At 42.1% G+C, this 26,126-nt stretch overlaps 3 protein-coding genes across 4 annotated transcripts; 1 reads left to right on the plus strand and 2 right to left on the minus strand.

Annotated features, from left to right (window-relative positions):
• The first annotated feature begins 5,928 nt into the window (after nt 1-5,928).
• On the plus strand, nt 5,929-8,420 carry LOC107276905 (protein NRT1/ PTR FAMILY 3.1). Of its 2 annotated transcripts, none has more exons than XM_015784699.3 (3): nt 5,929-6,364; nt 6,454-7,267; nt 7,341-8,420. In XM_015784699.3, the coding sequence occupies exons 1-3, from the start codon at nt 6,283-6,285 to the stop codon at nt 8,299-8,301; spliced, it is 1,857 nt and encodes a 618-aa protein (XP_015640185.1). In that variant the 5' UTR covers nt 5,929-6,282; the 3' UTR covers nt 8,302-8,420. The 2 variants fall into 2 exon arrangements, with proteins under 2 accessions (XP_015640185.1, XP_025881507.1); XM_026025722.2 differs by having other exon boundaries at nt 6,231-6,369.
• A 1,377-nt stretch (nt 8,421-9,797) lies between these two features.
• On the minus strand, nt 9,798-19,343 carry LOC4338780 (uncharacterized). Its single transcript, XM_015784695.3, has 13 exons — nt 18,876-19,343; nt 18,242-18,304; nt 16,901-17,332; nt 15,979-16,050; nt 15,332-15,457; nt 15,033-15,245; nt 14,313-14,360; nt 13,496-13,645; nt 13,203-13,364; nt 11,829-11,922; nt 11,631-11,749; nt 11,510-11,554; nt 9,798-10,391 (listed from the first exon to the last, which is right to left on the minus strand). Exons 1-13 carry the CDS (start codon nt 19,275-19,277, stop codon nt 10,155-10,157), a joined length of 2,163 nt encoding a protein of 720 aa, XP_015640181.1. The 5' UTR covers nt 19,278-19,343; the 3' UTR covers nt 9,798-10,154.
• A 591-nt stretch (nt 19,344-19,934) lies between these two features.
• Nucleotides 19,935-24,236, minus strand: BZIP39 (bZIP transcription factor 39-like). Its single transcript, NM_001402531.1, has 2 exons — nt 22,595-24,236; nt 19,935-20,914 (listed from the first exon to the last, which is right to left on the minus strand). The coding sequence occupies exons 1-2, from the start codon at nt 24,063-24,065 to the stop codon at nt 20,445-20,447; spliced, it is 1,941 nt and encodes a 646-aa protein (NP_001389460.1). The 5' UTR covers nt 24,066-24,236; the 3' UTR covers nt 19,935-20,444.
• Nucleotides 24,237-26,126: the final 1,890 nt, after the last annotated feature.

Raw genomic sequence — 26,126 nt, forward strand, 5'->3', positions numbered from 1 at the left:
TAAAATTTCTCCCCCTCCCTCAATCTCTCTGTTCCCCAATCCACCACAAATAGCGAAGCCGGCGGCTCCTCCCAACTGGCGGCTCGGAAGGCGACAGCGGCGGCGTGAGAGCTCACTGGGCCCCTCCAATCCTGGCGGTGGCTCGACGACGAATCTGGCACCGCGCGAGTGGCGGAGGGGGGGGAGGCGACGACAGATCCACGATGCCGTGGAGGCTATGGACGCGGCGATGGTGTCCTCGGTCTCGTCTCCACGGCGTGGGAGCGGAGGATGGCAACGAACTTGGCGAAGCGGAGCGAAGCGCGAGGACGACGACGAGGTCCGCGACGTGGAGCGGGAGATGATGACGAGGTCAGTGGCACAGGAGCGGGATATGGCAACGAGGTTGGCGGCGCAGGAGCGGGGGACAGCGACGAGCTCACCAGCGTCGCTGCATCAAGTTTCCCTGGCGACGAATCGAGTAAGCTCGCCGGAGTGGGTCTACCTCCTCGCCCTAGTCCTCTCCTCGCTCATTCCTCTCCGCCCATTCCTCCCTTGCCTTTGCCGCAACCCGACCTGCCCCCGCCGCTTTTTCACGTCCTTCGTCTTCTCCCCTTCCTCATCGGCACTCGGCAGCGTCGCCGGCGAGCTCCAAGCCCGCTCGGATCTTGGCAATGGCGGCGCAGGTTGGCGGGGAAGAATGGGGAAGATTTGGGAGTAGCAGCAGAGAGGGGACCACACGCACTTTCTTTTTTGGGCGTGAGGAACCCGGACCCTAGCTAGGAGGCGCAAACCTTGCAAGGGCACAGGACCCACCTTTTTTTTCCTCCACATCAACATTCAGCAACTAGGTAACGCTCCACGTAGAAGCATTATGAAAGGCTTAATGGAGAAGTAAAATATGACCATGCCCTAGGACTACAATTCTCATGTGAACATGAGTGATCTCGCACTCCTGTACAATTAGGATAACGTTTTTTAGGAAACTGTTTTGTCTGATTTGTTAGCGTTATCAGCTTTTCTTTTTCCCTAAATCCTTAACTGATCAGCGTGATTACGAGTGACAGAAATCCACAAGCTACCGGGCGTCACTACCGTCACCGTCGACGGCGACGGCTCGGCGTGCAGTGAGCAGTGAGCAGTGAGCAGCTAGCGCAGTGGCAGCACCACCACTGCAGGTCTGCAGCAGATAGCAGAGATTGTGATCTTTTCTGCTGGTCTGCTAGCCACTCTGGCAGAAATGAGACGGGACACTATTGCTACTTGCTTCCTCTGTCAGTTGCCGGTAACTTGCTACATGGTCCTGTGCATCATGTCCTGCCTCTAGGTGCCACTTCCGGCGATTGAGAAGAATTGCAAGGGTCAACCCCTTTACTTTAAATTTGTTGCCGATTGGGGTATATGTGAGTGAGAGGCAGAGATATTTCTGCTGCAGTACGTACCAAGTACACCCTCATCCCAAAATAAGTTCTTTTTGGTTGTTTTGTCTAACACAACAGATAAATTATCAACAATGTCTTATTTAAAAAATTTATGAAAAAAATAAAAAAATAAGTCACACGTAAAGTAATATTCATATTTAATCATCTAATAGCAATAAAAATATAATCATAACAGTTTTTTAAATAAGATGAATGGTCACACGTTAGAAAAAAAATTCTATAAATAGACTTATTTTGGAACGGAAGGTATACTACTCTCTGAAGCACATCTTGGTCCAGATTTTGAAACAGATTGTTGAGTAGATTATTGCTACCGATTATCTATTTAATTATATGGATAAATTGAATATTTTGATAAATAAATTTAACAAATAACTTAAAAAAGTCGTTTAAATAATACAATAGAAATTTTTTTCTTATAATATATATTTTAAACATGGAGCAAATAATCTGTAAAACAATTCCGTAAATAATTAAGTAAACCTCAGCTTGCAAATTCCTCTAAAATTAAACCCTGAACCTATCTCACTCTCACCGGTTCTCATCCACTGGTTTCTTGAACAGCAGAAGATTATACTCTTTTTTTTTTTGGTTAAGCACAGTAAAAGTGCAGCAAGTCAGAACCGAAGAAATGTCTACTACACTGATCAGTTAGGCCGGTACAATCATTCAATCATGTAATGGTCCATTGTGGTACAGGGATAGCACAGTTGGTGTGCAGTGCCTCAAATATTAACATGCACTCCAAAACGGATGATCGAGAGGCATTTGTTGTCAACACTAGCTAGTTGATAGAAGCCACTATATATATCCTAACATCATTAGATTCAAGCGGCTGCGCATTAGCACTCAGTGATGCTCCTACTGGTAGGCTTTTCGCTGAATTTTCCTTCTTTCTTTCTTTATTTTTTGCATATATATAATATGCTCATTTGGTTACATTTATAGCGACAGCAAAAGCCTGGCCAGAGAAGAAAAAATCCTAAGAAATGCATTGCTTCATTTAAAAAATTCCATGGTAAAAACACGCAAAAATTTCCCCAAACCTAGGCAAGAACGCCGCCAAATGTTTTTTTTGAATAACCCGCCAAATGTATCCACTACGGCCTTGTTTGGTTTGAAGAAGATTGAGAGTAAATAATTCTACACCATAATAGGTATAAAATAAATCTCCTCCAATCTCTCCTCTTAGCAATTAATCAAACATGGCCTATAAGAAAATGTGCTATATATGGAGCACCACAGGGGAGGATCAGGAGAATATTTCTGGTGCCCTGGAAGCACAAAAGCAATACTCTCTCCATCTACTTTTGATAAACATATTTCAAATCTGAAAAAATTACTTTTGATAGGTATATTTCAATCCAACCACCTATCCTCTTAATGACTTTCTCGGATTTAATGAGTGACTCTCCATTCTTCAACATAAGATTGGCTACATGGGCATTGAGAAATGCAAATATTAATGAATCACTTGTTTACGAAGAATAACTAGGATCATGTTTAAATGGATGATAAGTAGAATTACTTATCCTTGGTCATTGTGCCAAATAAAATATAACTATGAAAAGTAGATGGAAGGAGTACCAAGTACCGTAAAAATGTTCGAATTAAAAAAAAAGAAACATTAGTGTCTAACCCATGTATTATACTTCCTCCGTTTCAAAATGTAAGACTTTCTAGCATTGCTCATATTCATTTAGATATTAATAAATCTAGACATATGTGTATGTTTAGATTCATTAATATTTATATGTATGTGGGCAATGCTAGAAAGTCTTACACTGTAAAACGGAGGGAGTATATGCTATTGATATTGATATTATAAATATTAAATTTTAGTCATGTTGACTTTACGAAGTTTAATGACTTGTACCAAATGAAGAGTACGGTACGGCAACCTATTTAATTTTAATTTCAAATTTCGGAACTAAATTAATAATATACTAAGCTGAGAGTAAGGTACGGCAACATATTTATTAATTCCAAACTAGAAAACCTAGTGCATGATATTCGGTATAATCTAGGTTATACCGAGATTAATAGGAGTGTAATTAGGATGTACTCTATCCATAAAATGAGTTAAATGAGTTTAGACAGGTTCATGCCTCACTCAAGATAATAACTCTGCGTTTTGTTGCATGTGATTGGAAAAATACAAATACATATGTGTGTTACACGGGTCTACAAATATGAATCCTTCCCTGAGAGAATAGTTTTGGAAGAGTGCATGTCTTATTAGTTAAAGTTGTAATAATATTAGTTAAAATTAAATGAAAATGGAGGGAGTATATGTATACAGAAATGCTAAGGGACAGGGTCCCATCTCTGCATCCACAAGCGATATCCTTAATTCCGGATGCTAGCGTCATGGTGGTGGCAAGACGGCGGGTGCACGATGGACAAGCGGATTTGAGCGAGTCCTTGATGGCACCGGAGATGTTAGGGATGTAGTGTAGGATAAGGGTGTGGAGGTGGATAAGGTTGGCCTCCTGGAAGACGGCGAGGGAGATGACGCAGACTGAGTCTTGATCTTTTCGGCGTCATAACAGATTATTAGTCACTGTAGACATTTCACGTGTCTAGGAAGTAGGAAGCAAAGTGGTAGGGACTACCTAGTGCGGCGCCAACGGAGAGAAGGATCACCTTCACCTTGTTGTCATCGTGGCATTACAGTTATTTCTTGGCAACCGTCGCTGCACCGGAATAGGGACAGGGACTGCAAGGAAGAGGCGGAAGGAGGAGGCAGTGGAAAAGCAGGAGAAGGAGGTTGAGGAGGAGGCACAATGGCAGTGGTGAGTTAGTGACAATAGTATTGCGCTGACAATAATGATCTCATTTAGATCCAGCTCCATCATGAAGCAAGTATGGTACCTCATAGATATCAGGTTGATACTTGAGCATCATGCCTAATGTCGTAGGGCATTGATGGGGTACCACATTTGCTACTAGGGGTGGGCATTCGGTCTAACCGAAAATTTCGGTCTCGATCTTCGGTCTTTCGGTCTTTGACAAGTGAAGACCGAATTTCAGCGAAAAAATATCAGGACCGACAAATTCAGTCTCGGTCTCGGTCCTGACCAAAATTTAACAATATTTTCATATATGCAAAGAAATAATGGAAATTTTCAACACAAAAATCACAAAAAAAATTCGTAAGCACTTATGAGTAAAGACTCTTATTAGGTTGCATGCCTAGAAGAAGTAGGGATGTGAAAATTAGAGTTTAATCCTATTAAACATAGTGGATTGTAGGTTGTATTTAGACATTTTTTGATAATTCAATCTTTTTGGTCTATTCGGTTATCCGAGGAGACCAACCGAATTGACCGAACAAAATTCGGTTTTTCACTACCTAGGGCCGAATTGATGACCAAATTTCTCGGTCTCGATTTTTTCGGTCTTGGTCTCGGTCTTTCGGTTCGGTCTTTTTCTGCCCACCCATATCTGCTACTCAGCTGGTATGTCCAAAATGGGACACCGTGTAATGACAGCCCCCATACGTATAACGCATATTAGTTTGGACCCGTAGTATCAGCAATACGTACGATGCAATACCTTGGAGGGGGAGAGTTGACTACCAAATTAAGTGACGAGGCCAATACCAGATTTGACACGTTTTAGCAACCACTAGACTCAACCACTACGAGCCTACGACCAGTAGGAGCAACTAACAGCGAGAACAAGTGCGTTTCCCACAACCCCGGTGCTCTGGAATGCTGGAAGGTAACGATTACTGGCTTGCTGTTTCAAATGATTCTAGCGCATTTGGTTGCATAGGTATAGCTACTACGTATAGCAAAATCAGAAGGACCTTTCTTTTTGTTGTTGTTGTCAGTCGCCTGATCATGTAGGTCATCAGGAAAGATGGGTTAAGAAGCTCCACTTTGTTGAACATGTAGCTACATCATAATAGGGGATATATCCGGTGAAAACGAGTTAAGTGTTGAAAACTCGTAAAAATCATATCTAAAAGTTTTATAAATTCATGAAAAAAATACTACATATAAGTGTAGATATGAAATACATTCTCACCAAATTTCAAGTTCAAACTCAACTTTATTTAGGAGTAACAAAAAAGATAAATTTTGGGTGAATAGAACATGACACTATTCACTCGAAATTTGTCTTTTTTTTTCTCTTAAACGAAATTGAGTTTGGAGTTGAGATTTGATGAGAATGTATTTCATATCTACACCTATATCTAGTATTTTTTTTCATGAATTTACGAAGCTTCTAGGTATGATTTTCACGAATTTGCAACACTTAGCTCGTTTTCACCAGATATGTCCTCTTTCTAATATACTCCCTTCGTCTTAAAAAAGCCAACCTCATATTAGGATACGACACATTTATTTTTTTTTATGGATGGAGTATCTCTCAGTTTTAGTCCGTGACTTTATGTTGATGGAAGCTACTCCCTTCGCTCCAAAATATAAAAAATTTTAGGTGGATGTGACATATTATAGTATGAATATGAACAAAGAGTTAGAACATATAATATCCAAAAAAATCTCTTATATTTTGAAATAGAGGGAGTATCAAGTAGTAGCAACCTACTTGGACTGACAGCTAAGAGGTCAATTATGATGCTGATTTCTTGAAATTTATCTGCACCCAGAGATGTGAATCGATGTAGTACTATCTGCCATTCCTGAAACCAAAGCAACTAACAATAAACAAAAGAACTGAAGAAAAAAAAAGGACCAGGCGTAGAGAAATGTGACCAGAACGAACGGAATCAGGGGAGGCATTAACCAAGGAAATGTTAAAGCGTGATCTTCTCTTAGAGAAAAAAAATCCCTGTTTCATCGCCGAGGGATCTCCACTCTCCAGAGCTTCTGCTTGACGGATTCCAGCAATGTCGGAAGAGGAGAGCAACGACGATGCCGGCGAGCAGATGCCGCAGCAGGGCGGCATCAAGACCATGCCGTTCATTCTCGGTGAGGTGTTCTTCTTGCAATGTTGCTACCCATTTTGTTCTTGTGGATGAATGCTGAGGTGAGATCTCAGATTAATTTGTGCGGTGCAGCGAACGATTTCTGCGACCGGTTCGCGACGATCGGGTTCAATGCCAACCTGATCACGTACCTGACGGCGGAGATGCACCTGCCGCTGGTGGAGGCGTCCAACACGCTCACCAACTTCCACGGCGCGTCCAACCTCACACCGATCGTCGGCGGCCTCATCGCCGACTCCTTCGCCGGCAGGTTCTGGACCATCGCCGCGGGCTCGGTGGCGTACCAGCTCGGCATGGTCGGCCTCACCGTGTCGGCGCTCGTGCCATCGCTGCGCCCGCCGCCGTGCCGCGGCGAGGCCGTGGCCGTGGCAGGGGAAGCTTGCCAGCGCGCGACCCCGTGGCAGCTGCTCGTCCTCTACCTGTCTCTGCTCTGCACGTCCGTCGGCACCGGCGGCACGCGGCCGTGCGTCATGGCGTTCGGCGCCGACCAGTTCGAGCTGGGCAAGCCACCGCGGCGGCGACCCGGCGAGGCCGGCGCGCCGAGGTGGAGCTTCTTCAACCTCTACTTCTTCGGCGTTGAGCTCGCCAAGCTGGTGGCCGTGACGGCGGTGGTGTACATCCAGGAGAACGTGGGGTGGGGGTGGGGGCTCGGCGTCCCGACCATCGCCATGCTCGCCGCGGTTACCGCGTTCGTGGCGGGCTACCCGCTCTACGTCAAGATGGCTCCCGGTGGCAGCCCGCTGACGCGGCTGGCCCAGGTCGCCGTCGCGGCTTTCCGGAAGAGAAACGTGGCCGTGCCGGACGATCCTGGCCTCCTTCACGACGACAAGGAGCTCGACGCCGGCGTCTCCACCACCGGCCGGCTGCTCCACACCAACCAGCTCACGTAGGTCCCCGTGTTTCACATCAACTCTCCAACTCTAAATTATCTATGCATGTGTGTGATTTATCTTTTTAAGATTTTTTGACCGGGCTGCGGTTGTCACTGACGGCGACATGGAGGGAGGCGGCGGCGCACGGCCGTGGCGGCTGTCGACGGTGCACCGGGTGGAGGAGCTCAAGTCGATCATCCGCATGCTGCCCATCTGGGCCGCGGGGATCCTGCTGGTCACGTCGGCCTCGCACAACCACAGCTTCGCCATCCAGCAGGCGCGCACCATGGACCGGCGCGTCACGGCGAGCCTGGAGATACCGCCGGCGTCCATGCTGATCTTCTCCAACGTCGCCATGCTCGCTACCCTGGCGCTCTACGACCGCGCGCTGGTGCCCCGGCTGCGCCGCCTCACGGGGCACCCCGCCGGGATCACGCACCTCCAGCGCACGGGCGTCGGCCTCGCCATCAGCGCCGTGAGCAACGCCGTGGCGGCGGCCGTCGAGGGGAGGAGGCGGCGCGCCGCGGCGAGCCACGGCCTCCTCGACGAGCCCGGCGCCACCGTGCCGATGAGCGTGCTCTGGATGGCGCCGCAGTACGCCATCCACGGCGCGGCCGACGCGTTCATGGACGTCGGCCGCATGGAGTTCCTGTACGACCAGGCGCCCGAGGGCATGCGGAGCACGGCGGCGGCGCTGTACTGGCTGACCATGTCGGCGGGGAGCTACATGAGCACGCTGCTGGTGACGGCGGTGCACGAGAGGACCAGAGGCGAAGGGGAGTGGCTCCAGGACAACCTCAACCGGGGGAGGCTGGACCGCTACTACTGGCTCGTGGTGACGCTGCAGGTGATCAACGTCGTCTACTTCGTCATCTGCGCCAAGCTGTACACCTACAAGAAGCTAGAAACAGTCGATGGAGTGAGCACAGGGGAGAGAAATGACATAGTTGATGATCAGGAGAATGCAGGGGAGAGAGATGAGAAAGGAAGCGATGTAAAAGATGTAGAGCTTCAGCCTCTGCTACTATCGGATGTAACGCTCCCATAGAGATGTTTTTAGAGATTTTGGGGGTGTGTTTTTTTTCACTGGGAGGCAACTGTTAGTGCCGAGCTCCCCCTCTCTCAGCCGTCGTGCTCCATGTTAGGTTTAATGAAACTAATTTAATATTTTAGGTGTCGCTAAATTTTTCTATAAACATAGTCAAATTTAACAAAGTTTCAAACGACTTATAATATTAAACAAAGGGAGTACATTATAAGATGAAGATGGTTGCAATTAGTTCTCCGTAGAAAATCAAATGGGGAAAACAAGTACCCACTAGGTTTAGCGGGGGCAGCAATGACCGTCTCCTGGTAACCCACGAAGACCCATGTCCAAATACAAATTATTAAATTCTTGAGGTCCAATCGACCTATGATTAGTGGATAAATGATAATCTTGTGTTCTTGTCACGTGGATTATATATATTGATATGTCGATTTAATGTGTGGATGGTATGTATTGCATCATATATGCGATTTGAGATGTAGATATTGTTTTAAGTGGAGAACTGGAGATGATGGATCACGGGATCAATTCCCGCACGGGATGGTGATAGAAAAATTGTTCCCCGTTATAATTGGCAGGGACGGAATGGGAATGTATTTCCGGAAGAGATCATCTGTAGTTGATGCACCGTGCCTTTGTCACTGACATGTGGAAGGATCCTGATCCGCCACGACACCTTTGTCTCGCTGTTGACACTGGCCATCGCTAGCCGGCCGTCTTTGTCAACACTATCACATACACCCTCCGTCAAAAGAGAGAGAGAGAGAGTAATTTCTGACGAATATGGAAACAACCTATGTCTAGATTTGTAACTAGAAATTTTTTTTTTCATGAGATGGAGAAAGTAGATGCAAGTATGTACTATTTTCACCTTCTCATAAAGAAAAGTTTATTTTCTACTCCATACCAGTAAAAATATATGCATAAAAACAAGTATATCCTCTTATGTTGGAGGTCCTTTGCTTACCCAATAGTATATCACTACACTCGTTTCCTTCCATTAAATAATAGGGGCTTTCAGCGCCAGTTTTTATATATTGAAGACAGAATTCTGGTCAATCAAAATGCAGTAAAATTCGGAACTTACTCATCAATGTAAATATGTAATAAGATGATGACTGACAATTATTAAACAAAAACTGAACGATCGAAGCCTACCTCGGATGGGAACGGCCCAGGATAGTCAAGATATATCAGGTTGATGCCTACCTCAGATAAAACCATGTACACTATTGCCAGCATTATATTAGAAGTCCGGATGATCACAGGTTATTTTTTAATAATATGAACCAGATCCTGCTAACTATATAAAAATATGTTAGCAATCATTTCTCATTGTAGATACAGAGGTTTGCATTAGTATAGCTGAGTTCCAAAAGGGCGCGTATTGTTAATTTCTAACCATATATATCTACCTCGCGAAAATATAAAGAAGACTGCAGATGAAACTGGGGGATGAGGTATCTGTAAAGTGCAATCGAACTGGCTGAGAAATGTAGAAGATCAAGAAAAATATTTATTCGTAAAGAAGCACTCGAGACATTCACATAAAATTTGTGGGCAGCATTATTGAATAATCTACAAGATTAAAATGCCGTCCTCTAAGTTAATTATTATATTGTTATTCCTAGCCTAGAAATTTCACTAGTTTATTACATAGCGACATGGTATAGACTCCTATTATCCTATAGCACCTTTGATGTCATTTACATAGTACATACTCGCTCAATATTTTCTATGACTGCACTCATTACAACTTCTCTACATAAGGAGTTTTCCTAGGCAATTTGCTACCACGGTGAATTTATCTTTCAATATCTGATACCTACAATCAACTAATTACGCATCCATACTCAATATTTTACGAAGCCTTTTTGGTTTTGTGCTTTGCCAAGAGTTGACTCTATATCGCCATGGAATAGAGAAAGCTGTTTGGCTAAAGCAAAACCACAATACATACCATCCACAGAAGCACTTAATATACCCCCTGCATAGCCAGCACCTTCCCCAATAGGATACAGCCCTTGCAGTGATGTGCTCTCATATGTACCGGTATTTCGTGAAATTTGCAATGGGGAGCTTGTTCTTGTCTGGAAACAGGTAGAAAATTGCAATAAATAAAATAAAAGTAAATCGTAGTTGAAAAGATAGAATTATAGTTAAAAGGTAGGTGACATGAATAGAAGTCCAAAGAAACGGTGAAGGATTGGAGTGCTTTCTAAGAAATTATCTTGTGCATTGAACAGTTCAACAGGTCATCAGGGTGTGAAGGGCGACAACACAGTAGAAGAGACTCGGTATAATTAATTTCTCATGCAGCAGATACTGCACAACTTAGGAAAGAAAAGGGGAACCCTACATGACTATGGTTTACACAAAACAGTGAACATGGAAAGAAACTGAATGTACTCCATACAGGAAATGTTTTCCGTTTAAGGGGTTATTAATTCTAAGAGCAATGTAGCAACAGGAAAAGAAAAACGTAGGTACAGTCATAGCGAATATGGAGAAGAAATGATAACTGATAAGGACATCAATGTTAAATATAGCTCAGGGATAGAGATAAATGCGATAACTGAAGTCACAAGAGAAGGTTCAGTGGAAGGTGGATGCAGCTCAATAAGAGGTATCTTTACAATGGCAATAAGTATAGGTCAGGGAATCTAGGGGTGAATCCAGTAGCTAAAAGCCTAGAACCCTGGTATAGTTGCTATGTCAAAAAATATTGGTGATTATTTCAAAGTAGAGAAATCAGAGCATCCAGGGAGACCCACGAACCAGCATTGGACCTCTTTAGGGAAAGTTGGAAGCTAAAAAAATCAATGTTCCCAATCTCATAAAGTGTGGATTTTATTGCCTTGCCTTGCCAGGCTTTTTTCCATTTCATAAACTATGATATAATGGCTTTACCGCCTTAAGCTTTGCCCAAATAAAATTAACTAAGAAGAAGGATTCAGTGTGTAGGCTAGATCCAAAGAGATTGGCTGTAAATCATAAGCGACAAATTTGTAAACATATGGGCACGTTGCTCTGAGATTAAGTAATGCTACCGTCCAATGCTCAGGCATTGGTGGGATTGGAGTCATTGGACTAACACTAGACTCTTTGATGTTAAACAATTGGTTTCAGGATTTAATGAATGAACCACAATAAATTCTATGGAAATAGACTGATGAAAAATTTCGAGCTTGCATATGAATTTGCATACCTCGACACCATGAAGTAATGCCTCACTAGATACAAATCCTGGCATCTGAAAATATTGGGTTGCAATGTCAGAGAGATGGTATTTAAAACCACAGAAGAAGAAAAAATAGTGTGTGTCAAACCTCTTCCTCAATCATTATTATTGATTGTTGTAGAACTTCAGTTATGTGCGAAGGGAATAGCTCATGGAGTTTGGATGGCCGAACTCCCAGCCTATAGCTTGATGGTGGGAGAGTTGTAACTGGAACAGATAATAAAGTTAATTAATAAGAAGAAAAGTATATACTCCGTATCTTTACCACCTAATAAAATCTTAGTACCTGACAATCTGTTACTGAGAAAATCTGTGACACACTGTGCAGGAACAACGAAATTCCCTCCCCCCATGGTAGCTGCTCTTCTTTCAAATTCTCTCTGTTTCCATGAACATATACTTGTTAAATTTGCATTTTTGGGAATTGAACACTAAAGCAAGGAAGGAAGAACATGAGGGAAATACTACTTAAAATGGAATTTTATCTTACATACAAGAGGAGTATTGTCTTTGCCCATTAACAAAAGAGGTTTAGGCAAAAGGCAGCACATGGCATCCCACATTCATGAGCAAATGGATTGCAGGCACATGTGCACACAGCATAGTGATGACTGACGCAAGCGACAATCTCTACCATGCTGCGTATCCAATCTATTTGTCATACTCCCTCCGTCCCAAAATGTATGATATCGTTGACTTTTCGCATAAAGTTTGACCATTTGTCTTATTCAAAAAATTATATAAATATCATTTATTTTGTTGTGACTTGTTTTATCATCAAAGAAACTATAATCTTAACTTATACTTTTTCACATTTATACTAAATTTGTGAATAAGATGAACGGTTAAACGTTATGCGAAAAGTCAATGACGTCATACATTTTGGGACGGAAGGAGTATTTAGATAAATTATGCATTTGTCAGTCCACCTGGATATTTTTTGTTTTTTTGAGTTCGATAACAAAAGATAATCATCTCGCCATGAAGAAATTTATTATTTAATTGATGTGACTGTCCATTCAAATATTCATCTATTAGATTAAAGCTCAAACAAAATTTCACACACTATCCACAATGATAGTTCATATTCATATTATCCTCTTCCATACCACCTTATTGCTACAACTACTGGGACTTCCCCTACACTGTTAGCATGGTTAGAACGACCATCTCAAATCCCAGTCCTACACGTTTATCTAGCTGTGCCTACCTCCACCTCCAGGCTGTGCCTAACAGAATATGCAGTTATCGCAGCTCACAACTTCCTCCTCAAATTGCTTAGGCCAGTCCCGTCAAGGGTCTAAAATGGGCAATACAATGAGTCCAAGGAGGAACAATTAGCTTATTTGCCCTAAAGTCAAACAGCAACCTGTGGCACTTTGGTTGCTTGACATAAAGAAAACATTTTGTATCTAGCACTAAAAGAGTGCAGCACTGCACATTCCAAAATGTAGGGTAAAGGAAGCAAACCATTAGTGAACCAAAATTATGCCCAAATGGTTATCTTTTACACATTATCTACAGCATCCTGCATACCTTCTGTAAATCTATGAACCACTCCTAATTGAATACCTTCCAATTTTAAGGTACATTGTGCAGAGAGTCAGTGCAGTCAATTGTTGAAGAATTCCTGTTGTTATACGTGGATTGGAACAATTACCTGGAATTCAACGCCTGCAAGAGAACCATGGGATTCAAATGGCCTAAAGTCATGAGATGACACAGTGGCCACAAAAGCTGAGTTTGCCCACTTGGATGCACGCCTTGAGAATGACATACCATTGATGCACAATTCTGATGGGTTTGTGCTAGTTAGAACAACCTGCAAGAGTTTTTTTTTAAAAAACCAGAACACACGTTATTATTAGAATTCAGTAGAAATAGGATTGCAGTAACTAGTAGTACTCCTATATTAGAAGAGGGAGTGAGTGAAACAACAAAAGAGCAACTGACCTGTCCACCAGGACACATGCAAAATGAGTAACAACTGCGATTTTGTTCTGGTAGCTCTGCATCTCCTTCACCAAAAGATTTCACTATCTTGTAATCTGCTACAGGTATCCGCCCACGCCCTTTATGTACTTCAGCAGCCAATTCAGAGTACTGCAGTTGAATGCAAATAACACATACCATATAATATACAAAATGAAAATACAGTATGTTGTAGCTGTACCAAACTGGCAACTATTCAAGTGCTTACATGGTTGGTTAAACTATCGATAGATACATATATCAAAGGAGCCTGGTATCAGTAGCTGCACAGGTCTCTACATAAGTTTTTACACATACTACAACATATCGTTGTTACCACACAGTAAATGGTAATTTTTATGGTGTCTATGTCATAGATCACTTTTGGATACAAGCCCTGGCCCTGCAAGCAAAGCTCAGTGCCATGCATTTTATAACTGAATTATGAGGCTATATACTTCAGTACTTCACTAGCTGCTTCAGTATCCAATTTGAGAAACAAATGAATAAATATTCGAACACCAAAATAGGTCATTTCTTAGCTTCTGCTTGAGCTGCCAATTTCAGTGTAAAACTCAAAAGGAAATAACAGGCAGTTTCACTTTGTTTTTCACAGTTCAGAACAGGATTGCGCCAATACTGTCTCAGTAAGACTAAGAGAGGAACATCCTAAACTTAAGTTCAATTTTATGATTGTAGGAAAAGTAAATTAATGAAAAACAATGTAAGGAATAAAGTTAATCACATTGAGTATCGTTCAGAATAACATTTGTGTCAACAAAAAGGAAATATGTCTTACTTGAATGTCGTTTATCAGTTCTTGGGGGTGCTCGATTCTTAAGCCAACCTGTAAGAACAACCTATGTTTAATTGTTTAAGCCACATGGACTGAAGAAGAAAGTATTTTACTATTGTTTTTTCATGGAATAAGAACTAGTGGTTGAAAAGATAAAGTGAGCAACATATGAAAGCATAAAGCATAGAAATTCAAAGCGTAACCACTCTGCATTTCAGTGTCCATACAATACAAGTCCTATTTTAGGCCCCAGTTTGATAATGAATGTACATTAACCAGTTCAAAACATCATCCTAACTCAGCTAGTTTATGTTGACCATATTATTTAATCGTCCATGCATCTTGTCAAAGTTATGTTTGCACTGTGAAATAGGATATCAATGTTTTTAAGAATGTTACCAACTCACCAATATATTATTGACGTAGAAAAATAGGAAGTATTGCAATGTCATTTCAAAATCTTAAAACAATTTATAAGTTTTTACTACATGACATGTACTGGTTTTCTCTGACTCATAGGGTTTATGGATTTGATAAACTAAGTGAACAAACTCTGCTCGGTGCCTATGTTTCTATTTGGTTCAGAGCCTAATGAATATTTTACCTCCAATACCCAACACAAACATGGCCTTAAATTCCTCCGTATGGCTAGTTTTCATGTAACAATCAGCTTAAGCATAACCAAAGTAGGAAATAGGAACCACCTAGCATAAGAAGACTTACAGCAAAACTCTTTGGGTGCATATCTACATTATGCCTCAGAAGCATACTGTATGTGTCACGAGCTGAGTGACCAACTGCCAATACAACTGCATCAAATGATAGTGTCTGGTTGGGAGAACCTAGCTGCAGTCTTGAGTCAGACACGACAACTCCTTTTACTTGCCCACCTTCCACTACAAGATCATCTACTCTAGTATTAAATATTATGTTAACCTGTAAACGGAAAATAAACACATCAATCCATGGGGCGCTTCCAGAACAAAAGAACAACGACGCTTAGAAACATATGTTGCACTCACACCCAACTCTTTTAAGTGATGCCTGAAGTTCCGCAGCAGAGGAACAAGTTTATCTGTACCCAAGTGAGGTTTCCCATCAACTAGTATATTTGGAGGACCTCCAAATTGAACAAATGTTTTCATAACCTGAAATCCAAAACCACAGACCGATAACTTAAAATACACAAGCACAAACTCAAGTAATCAACAGTAACTTGCTGACCTTAGGATCTTGATCCCAGATAGCACTAGATGCTAATGCTTGAATCAATAAGTAACCAAAACAATTTCTAAGAGGTTCCTGATTTTTATTTTTAATTGTTTCATTAAAATAATTCTATGGGAGTTTGCAAATTTTATTTTAAATTGCTTCATTCAGAAAAAAAAAAGTAATACCTACTCCTCTGCCCCAAAAACAAAAAACCCAATTCTAGAGATGTATTTGGACAACACGTATGTCCAGATACATCTCTAGGATTGGACATTTTTTGGGATAGAGGGAGTATGGCTCACAGCATACTTATATGCTAAATATTTGTTGACATGGAGCAGGAAAATTTTAACAGTCCAAAAACATCAATGGAAAGTAATGCATCGATAAGCAAATGGAATATCTAACTGGACTTATACAATAAACGGTGAATAAGGTAGAGAAGGAAGATTCTCACAGCCTGAACACCATCAGTGTTTCTTCCTATCCTGGTCACAAGTTTCCCATCACTCCATGTACCTGCACCACCCTGCTATGATTAAGAACAGAAGATCAAGAATTGATGGGCTCAATCTTTGGATGAATATTGAACAAGGGGCAAGTAGTTTGAGCAATTCTTCGCTAATGGGTAGTTGAACTAGCAAGACAGAACCAAATACTCTCCCCTGTCATAAATATTTGACATTTAGAACGAGATTCGGTTAAATTTTTAGAACTCTAACCATCAATTTTATATTAGAATAAGTTTATAAAATCTAATAAGTTTATGATATTATGATAGTACTTTTCAGGGCAAATATATGCAATCGTTTCTTAAAAACTAAGTATTCGAGAAATTATTGATGGTCGGAGTTTCAAAAGTTTGACCAAATCTTATCCTAAACGCCAGATATTTGTGACTGGTGGGAGTAATCGAGTAGGGAGTTCACGACTTGAGCATACTGTACAGTGTATAAGTTCAATTTTAAATTGTTAATTTATACATGGTAAATGATATGAAAACAGATGGACAAAATGGTGATAATATATGAAGATTATGGCACAACAGTTTTCAAAATAGCATGATCATTCAATAGATTTAAAGCATCCTTACATTATTTCAGATGCATATAACGTCTAGACATGTATGCTTCTTTCAGGTCAAGTAATTGGTATAAATGCACCAACTGCCATAGTATGAAATCACTTCATGTGGCCACCTGGCCATAATAGTAGCCAAATGGACATATAGCTACTTTATATGTTTATCAAAAGATATATGTCGAGCTGTTAAATGCCTCAATCCATTGTCAACAAAATACCTATTCGAACATATCTCAAGACAATTCTGACATGTATTTGGTGAAGTCCTGTAAGCAAAATAGGAACGAGTAGTATACCTCTCCAAAGCAAAAGTTGCTTTCTGAATGGAGAATTCGTCTAACTACTAAGGCACCAATATCACGCCCCCTTTGTTCAACAGGTTGACCACGCTCTATTAAGGTAACTTCTGCACCAAGTTCACCTAGAACAAGGGAGGCAAACAAGCCTGATGGCCCACTTCCTACAACTGCCACCCTTGGTTTCTTTCGCGGACTACAGATAGAGCCATTATTGACAGTATCATTGATTCCCAGTTCACCATCAGAACCTTGCTTATAAACATTAAGCATACTGACCAGATCAGATGCTACTTTCTCATCAGGCATGTATTCTATTGTTCCAAGCTTTGGTTCCAATCTAGCAATAAAATCCCACGTTCTCGGCTCCAAATCCAGAAGTCTCTTAACAGCCACATCAACGGTATAAACAAATTGAGGTTCTTTCAAAATCTGCCATGTTAAACATGATTTCTTTAGTCACAAAGAAATTGTGCAAGTGATAAACTAATCAGCATATAAATGATATAAACAATTATCAACGCAGTAGAACCAACACTGACACATGAATGCAACACAGGTGAAGCAAATTGCAATCGGTATAACACAGAGCCTTGTAGAAAGGAAAAGTATTACAATTAACTTTTATATGGCATAACTACAATTGTATAATCACGCTAAAAAACCAGTCACTGAAATAAGGTAAAGTCCACATAAACAAAGATGTGTTTAATTCAGAAAAATGCCTACAGAACAAAAAAAAAAATAGTGCAAAGTCAGAAACAGAGATGAAAGATGTAAACCAAAATGCATAAATTAGTGTTGACTACAAATCCACAAGTAGATGCAGAGCATCATGACTTCATCCTAGTCTGCAAAACCTGAAATAACACTCTCGGAATGAAGAACAACCAAGCAAAGGAAACAAAACAATAATATACTTTGCTGCAAGACATCAAGACAAAAGGATCTAGTAAAGAAGACCAGTATTCTAAGCAAAATACCAGGTAGCACAAAAATAGTCAAATTCTTCACTACTTCATGTTTTCTTCCTTAAACCCTCAGATGAGCCATTACAGGGCCATCTGGAACTATTGCAAACTTGGGATGCAAATAAAGGTTACCCTGTGTGTTAGGACGGACACATCAACAGAAGGATGACATGTTAATGGAGATCTGAAATGAAGGTTACTACATTGGGTTTCTTCCCGGTTGTGTTAATGTTAATCCGATTTGGGTGCACTATTTAGCAGCTTCAACATCAAGCATCTGTGTTACAGTTAACAACCAAGCCGCAATCTCGTCTCTTTGCAGGATAACAAATACTAAATAAGATATAGATGGAATCATTCCATAAAGAACCTTCCGTGCATCAAACGACTTGCGAATAACGGTGAAGGCCTCTTCAGGGAGCATAGAAGAAACCTACAGTAGAACAGAATAGATTTTAGAAGCCCATAACTTTAGAATAAGTCTAAGCATAAAATATGAGCTCAGCAATATGGACAAAAGATGCAAAAGCAGCCATAGTCACAATGTTCAAGGGAAAGGCGTATCACTAAACGTTGTAGTTTAAATATTGAGATTACTCCAGCAGGACGCAATCGGAAACTTGTATAACAGGTTGCAAGCAGCTAACACTCAGCCCTGCCAGATAATGCACGAACCATATGCATAATTCGATAGACGGTTACGAACAACGTTCAAACATGCTCGAGAGACAGAGCCGTACGCATGTTTAGTAAGTTGCAAACCGCGGCTTAATTTCATAACTTGAAAGAGGAAATTAGCAACCTGCTGCTCAAATCAAGAATTGAGCTATCCGCACAAGGAACTAGGGCAATATTTCCTACAGTTCCACACATCCAGAGCAGCGACTCATGGGAATCCACGCCCCCAAAATCCTCTGTATCATCAACGGTGTAGCTATTCTAAAACCTCGCAATTTTTTACTGCATTTCACCAGCTACTACAAAAATGCAATGCATTATCGTACCGGGAATTTCAGTGCTTTGGCGATGGCTTGGAGGAGCGGCGGGGAGACACCAGCGAAGTCCTTGCCGGGGTCGTCGCGGGCAGGGACGGCGAGCTTGGAGAGCCGCCAGTAACCCGCCTCCCGCCCCGCCGAGCCCTCCTCTGGCGCGGCCTTCCGGAGCAGCTCCTTGTGTCGCCTATCCAGCCGCTTCTTCTCCGACGGGTACCGCCGCTTGCCCGTGCGCTTCGCGCAGCGCACCGCCCCCGCCACCGCCCCCGCCCCGCGCCCACCGCGTCGGCGCCACGGGAGGGCATTGGTCAAGCCGAGGCTGGGACGGCTAGGGTTTGAGCCCTGAAGGCAAGGGAGCGGGAGGGAGATGGCCGGGAGATGGAGAACTGAGACGGAGGCGGCGGCGAGCGCCATGGCGAGTTGGGGTGGAAGGAAGAACGGAGAGCGCGGTTGCGCCTGAGGATAATGTGGGTTTTAGCCAGTGCGTGACGGTTTCTTCAGGGTCATTTTAAGGATCTCTTTTGAGTTTTTCTGTAACGGCAGTTTTTTTTCAAGAATTAGTAACTCCCTACAAAGTTCAATTGTTCATCCATATTTTAATTATAAAATTCAGAAAATAAACCAGAAACTAGAAAAAATACAGTTTTTTAGATTTTTAGAAGCTGCTATTAAATAGTTGTTTTTCAGAATATTTAGCTCCTCCAAATAGTTCGGTTGGAGGGTTTGTGAACTTTTTCACTGACACGTAAATGAAAAGATGAATTAACACATAATTAGTTAAATATTAGCTAAAAAGCTTAAAAATATATTACTACAATATTTTAAATCAACTTTCGTATAGAATTATTTAAAAAAATTGCATCGGTTAGCAGTTCTGGAAGAAGTGTAAAAACACTCCTAACTAATAACGGCTATTTTCTTTATTCACGATTCAAATTATGAGGCAAAGGCTTGTAAGTTGGAAATTTTAAATATCCTTTTTTTAGAATAGACCTTGTGAATAACAAGACGAGTAGATACTAGATTAGATAGTGCTGTAAAAGATAGACTAGCAAGCTCAACGCACAGCTGTTAACAACAGATATTCTCATAGATATGTTGACCAGACTCAATTCTTTCTAGCTAGTTCCTGAATTCATTACAAACAAAATTCCTAACAAATTCAGCCTAAACATAATCTAAATAGTATCCAGATCAAAGCATAAAAAATACCTTTCAGCAACCTGATGTACTGTAGCTTTGTTTATGATATTCATTGAAACTAAGGTAAAAAAAGGCATGTATATTCTGCACGTGTTCTCGACTACCCATATTACTAGTTGCACTTATATCTCAACGATCAAACAGTATTACATGATTACATCACCGTTACAGCTAGAGGTACAGCAAACGAACCCGATTATCACAGCACTGCAAAAACTGCATACATTAACTAAACTCGCACTCATCACTCCGAACCTTCGACAAACTTGAATTACCTCAGCCTGAGTGCATAGGAAGTTTAGTCCTTGGTTAGGAAACAGCATCAGATCATTGTATAAATCTATTCATCTGTCAGTTTTTGGCGAACAACCCAGCCGCTTAGTTCACAAGATGTGGGCTGGAGCTCTTGAAAGGAAGCGTGCAGGAGTAAGTGACATATCTCACACCGTCAACAAGAACAACAACAAATATCTTGGACAGGGGTTTCGGAGATACTCTCGGATCGCCATCCCCATTACCAGCCTCCCTTGGATCGGCTAGCACCGAGACAACAACTGATGATGCTGGCTTGCTATCAGGTAACTTGCTGCTGCTTTCAGAGGTTCTGTTAAAAGGCTCTGTGTTGTTCGCCGTCTTCCCGGTGAGTGGAATCGCTTCATTGTACATGACTCTTCTGTTTTTCAGCTTGCCATGATAAGCAGCAGAATGTGCTGGGATTTTCTCGGTAGCATTGACACTTGACGAGTTCACAACAGGAGATGCAGGTATAATGCCACCAGGATTGCTAGAAGCCGTCGAAATGTCAAACTGAAATACCTCACTGCACATTCCAGAATTTAATATAGGTCCTGCAAAAGTTGTTGCATAGCAACATAGAGTTAGGAACTGTGTTACATAACAATCAGAATTCAGAGTAGGAATAAACAATTGAGCTTTTCAAAAGAAATACCTGATAGCAACAATTTGGAAATCGGTCTAACACTCTAAACAACACAAAGTATATACGTCCTTAAGACTCCAACTTGTTGATTTTGTGCAACTACAAGCTTGTGAACATTTAGGGATCCGCTGAATATATATTTGACCAGTACAGTAAACCTTTCAGTTGAGCTTAAAGTTTAGAAAGAAAAGCGAAAGGAACTCCAAGGAGTATGCTTTAAACAACACAGCATAATTCTATGATTGCCCTAAAAAACATAATTCTAGGATTGTGGTATAATAGGATGTAAATTAGTTTGAACTAGCTTTAGCACTGGCCAATTTGCCACAATTTCAGCAAAGAGTGAGTTCCCACTTAAGTCACAAGAGCAAAAGCAGGGATCACTACAAAATAACCAATACAAGTTGAAATTTGTATTTATTTATTTTGTTACAGAAACTTGAGATCTAGAACGCCATGCTGTTATGTTAAGTTCACAAAGAAATTTATGGGATAAAGGATTAACAACACATAGGTTCTTTGTAGTCTATGACACATGGTTATCACATTGACTACAAAGATTTTATTAATATAGCCATTAGTGTTCAACTTAACCGCCGCCAGCCAACCACCTTCCTCCGTCTCTGTCCCCAGCTGTATCTTTCTCCTCCGCCACTGTAAGATCCATCCATGCTTCCATGCGCTCAGGCAAAAAAGAGTGAGCAGCAATGAAGAGAGCTCGCGTGGAAGGCAATGAGTAAGAGCAGTAGCAAGCCAGTGGATGGAGCAGCGAAGAACGAATGGTTGGGATGCTGCAGTACCTTTCTGCTTAGGGGTCAACTATTCACTGGTTTGGATCAGCACAAATTTATCCCGTGCCAATTTAATCGCCCAAGTGGTAAAGGGAAGATTGGTAGTTCAGTTGAAAAGAAAATAAGAGATGAGATGAGAAGAAAACACAAGGGAAGAACTGAAAATGAGATATGATGACATAATTCAGAGCAACAAGAAACTCGGGTGGCATATTTTTCAGTTTCACAAAACTGGGTGATCTCAAAACCCATATGTCAGAGTGACGTGTATAAAATGTTGCCTAATAGGGGACCTTCAATAAATAATATTCCAATTTCCAAATTAGTTGCAGACTTGCAGTGTCTGATTATTACTTCACAACCTTAAATGTGGGTTTCATTTCCTAGATAATAACAATTGTGTCCTATTGTTGGCATGTAAACATAACGCAAATCCCTGTCTAACCATATTAACTTCATGCTTTCTCTATGACCTACAGGAAGTCACTTCATTCTTTTTTTAACTTGTATTTCAAACTTGCATTCATGACTGCATTCCAAACCATATTGGATGCAATGGCCGTGTATTAAAAGAAATTACATGGACCACTATATAGTGTTAGTATTTATATTTACATATTACATATCTGAGTAAATAATAAAGGCAATAAACTTCACAGCTTCAGTAGCATACACAAGAATATTTGTATTCGACAAACAAACCATGGCTCTGGTCGAAATACAAAATTAAAAATTGAACTATCACAAATTCGCAGAAAACAAGAATAGAAGATTGGCAAACATATTAATCTGCTTACCTTCCATTCCTTCACGAAACCATTGTGGCAATGGTCCATCTGCCGAGGATGTCTCCTGTCGATTCACATCCTTTCCAGGCAGCGAAAGATAACGAGCTATGGCAACACTAGTCTCTTTGTGATCTCTAGCTGACTGATCACTATCATCTTTTGAGGCCTTATGTGCCACTGCTTTCTCGCTTGCAAGCACAGAATGAATAATCAGGTTGCCGTTGATCTTAACATGCTTTCCATTCCTCGGCACATACAACAAAGCAGGGAGGATCTCACTTGAGTTGTGTGCAGGCTGATGTTTCTTCCCTGGCCCATCAGTATTCCCCGTCATCTTTCCAACATCAACACCAATCATGTCGCTATTGTTCAAACTACTTTTATCCTGGCTACTGACACTCAACACCCTAGCATGAGACTGACCAAAATTCCTAAACATAGCATTATCACTCTGCCCACACATTCCAAAGTTATGATTAAACCCTGGAATGAAAGCACCAAAGACAAGCATAATAAGCAGCAAACCAAGAAGGCTAACACTAGCCACCTTCTTGGTCTTGGTCTTGCTCTTACTCTTGTTCTCCACAGTCTTCTTGCTCTCTGGTTTCTTCACTACTTTGGATGAAGGCACTGGCTGTTGCGGCTTCAACCGGGGGATTGGCACAAGAGGTACATGGGAACCAGGGGGTCTCATTGCATACCCAGGCATCCATGGGAAATGCATGCCGGGAATTGGCGCCGGCGGATACACCCCAGGTGGTGGGCAATTCACACTGCCGCCACTAAGCTGCTGCCGCAGTGTTGCGTTCTCGGCCACGACAAAGGAGATCCTAGAATTGAGGTCATTAATCACCGAGTGCATCGATTTCACCTTCTCCTCCAGCTCCTCCACGTACCGCTTCTTCCTCTGCCGAGACAGCTGCGCGCTCTCGCGGTTCCGCATCAGCCGCGCCGCCCGCCGCTCGTCCTCCTCCTCCTCGCACACCGTCCCCCCCTCGTCGGAATCCACAGCGGTCCGCGACGCCGACGCCGACGGAGAAACGTCGCCGTCCCCGGATCGGCGGCACTTGGCCGCGTCCGAGCTCGGGCCGGGGCTCGCCTGCTTCCGCTTCAGGCTCCACTTGGGGTCACCCCCACCGCTCCTCCCCTCATCCGACTCCTCGTGCTTGACCTCGCCGCCGCTGCCGTTGGCGACGGCGGAGTTGGACGCCGAGGTGGTCGGGGACGACGACGGGGAGGCGGTGGGCCCGGATCCGGCAGCAGAGCCCTCGCCGGAGTCGTCCCGCTCCGGAGACCGGAGGAGGAAGTCCTCCACGGAGAAATCGCCGGGCAGGTCGAACTCGAGCCCGTCGAGCGGGAGGTCGTCGTCGTCGTCGCCGCCGCCGCCGCCGGCGAGAGGGAGTTCGTGGTCGAAGAGGTGGGCCGGGTAGAGGCGGAGGTCGAAGGCGGCGGTGGGGTCCAGCAGGGCCGGCTCCGCCATGGCCGCTGCGGCTGCGCAGGTGGTGCTTCCCCCGCTAGGGTTTTTGCATCGAGAGGTGTAAGGACTGGGAGGAAGGGTATGGAAAATTTGGAATTCGGAGGTGGACGAGACGACGGAGTCGTTGACGAGCTCGTGCTCGAGGCGTGGTGATCCGGCTCTTTCCCCCCTACCTGTATGTTTTCCAGACGCTGGCTGGGTTTACCCCCGTGACACGTGGGGCCCACGTAGATCTGGGCCCACAAGTCATTGCCATATTTGTCGAGGTGAGTGGGTGACTGTGTGTGTTGGGGGGGGGGGTGGGGGTGAATGGCTAGATCTAGCATTGCCGTTGGTGGAGAGTGGCTGAAAAGTGCTAGGACGACGCGAGTAACGCACAACTTAAGGCGCCTGGAACTGTGTGCGCTGGTATGGTGGGGTCTCGGGCCCACGGTGGTTAGGTGTAGGTGAGGTGGGTAAAGACGAGAAAGGTAAGAATGGTGTTACGAGGTTTTTGATCGGGAAGGTTCTGGTGGGTGGTGCAGGAACTGTGACTATTCGGGATAAGTTTGTTGTGCGTATTTTATTGAATTTTCCATATACGCCCTCTTGAATCTGCTTATTTTCACCTTCACTCTGAAAGGGGTTTTCATGTACATGTTCACTTAAACCTCTTGTAGTGCAAAACCGATTTTTCCACGCAATTTTTTTTTAGCGATGTGATATAACATTTTTAGAAAAACTACATTTTTTTTGTTTCTTATATAATAGTTCCCATGCTAGATAGTTCCTATGCTAGATATGTTTGCAACCAATCTACACGATTAAAATCTAAACTCGTAATTTTATAAAAGTTGCATTCGTTAGTTTATTATGACATCCTAATTTCTAAATGACAAGTAAAAAAAGAATGGAGGGAGAACTCCATACGATTTTTACTCATCATTTCTCGTCAATATTTGTATTTAGCACCACAATAATTGAGTCTTTTATATCTATCCCGGAACTTAAAGGCTACAATCAAAATGACAAGAAGGTAGTATTATACTAGTATTTGAAAATCCACTGGTGTGCGCTAATGGACACTCAATCTACTACATGATACAATGTGTACAGCTTCATTGTAGGGCCTCATTTGGAACGTGGCCAATTTTTTCGAATCTCTTTATTTGAACTTCTATATAGACTAGCAAACAAGCCCCGTGTATTGCGACGGGTGAAAAAACATAATGATAATATACGTTTTTCATGCATAACCATATCGATGACAATCAGAAAATTAGAAAATTGGAACATCTTAAATGTAATAGCCCAACCTCGATGATGGCAAACTTACGATGTTTGCTTTACCTAAAATAATTGGATTATTCATATGACAACATACATATAATCTAAAATATTCTTTTAATCTCATTCTTGCAACCAATCAAATCCTACACTACCTCGTATGGTCAAGTCTACACAAAATAGAGTCACTGTGCACTCTTCTCTAAATAACAATTAAAATATGTTTATTTTCTAATATTATTTCCATATAATATGTTATCAAGAATAATAGCTATACTTCACAAAAATAGTCTGATAATTACCTACAAAGATATGCAGGATCTTCAATACAGGAGAATAGATGACGAAACAAAAGTCGTGTAGGAGATGGAAAAAAATCGATGATCCTATCCGACCAAGTGTCCATCAATCTAGTGTTTTTTCTAACAGTTTTTTCCTCGTATGCTTTTTTTTCATACGATGGAAATATTTTTTTCTCGCATGTTTTTTTTTAACTACGAAACTTTTTTCTAGCGTGTTTTCTTTTGCGTTTTTTCTGACATTTTTTCCTCACACGTTTTTTAAACCTTTTTTATTTTCTCGGGCATTTTTTCCTTTTTAATACACGGTAGAAACTTCTCTTTTAAATAGTTAAATTAGATTAGATTAGATTAGAGATAAAGAAGATATATAAACGGACTACTAAAACGACGCATAGAAATTAGACTTTTTCCGCCGCACTTTTTTCCGCCCTTTTTATTTTTTTTTCTTGTGTATTTTTTTTCGAACCGTTTTTTTCACCACTTTCTTATAATATCG

Source organism: Oryza sativa, chromosome 5 (genome assembly GCF_034140825.1).
Source record: "Oryza sativa Japonica Group chromosome 5, ASM3414082v1".
In the NCBI taxonomy this organism is placed as follows: domain Eukaryota; kingdom Viridiplantae; phylum Streptophyta; class Magnoliopsida; order Poales; family Poaceae; genus Oryza; species Oryza sativa.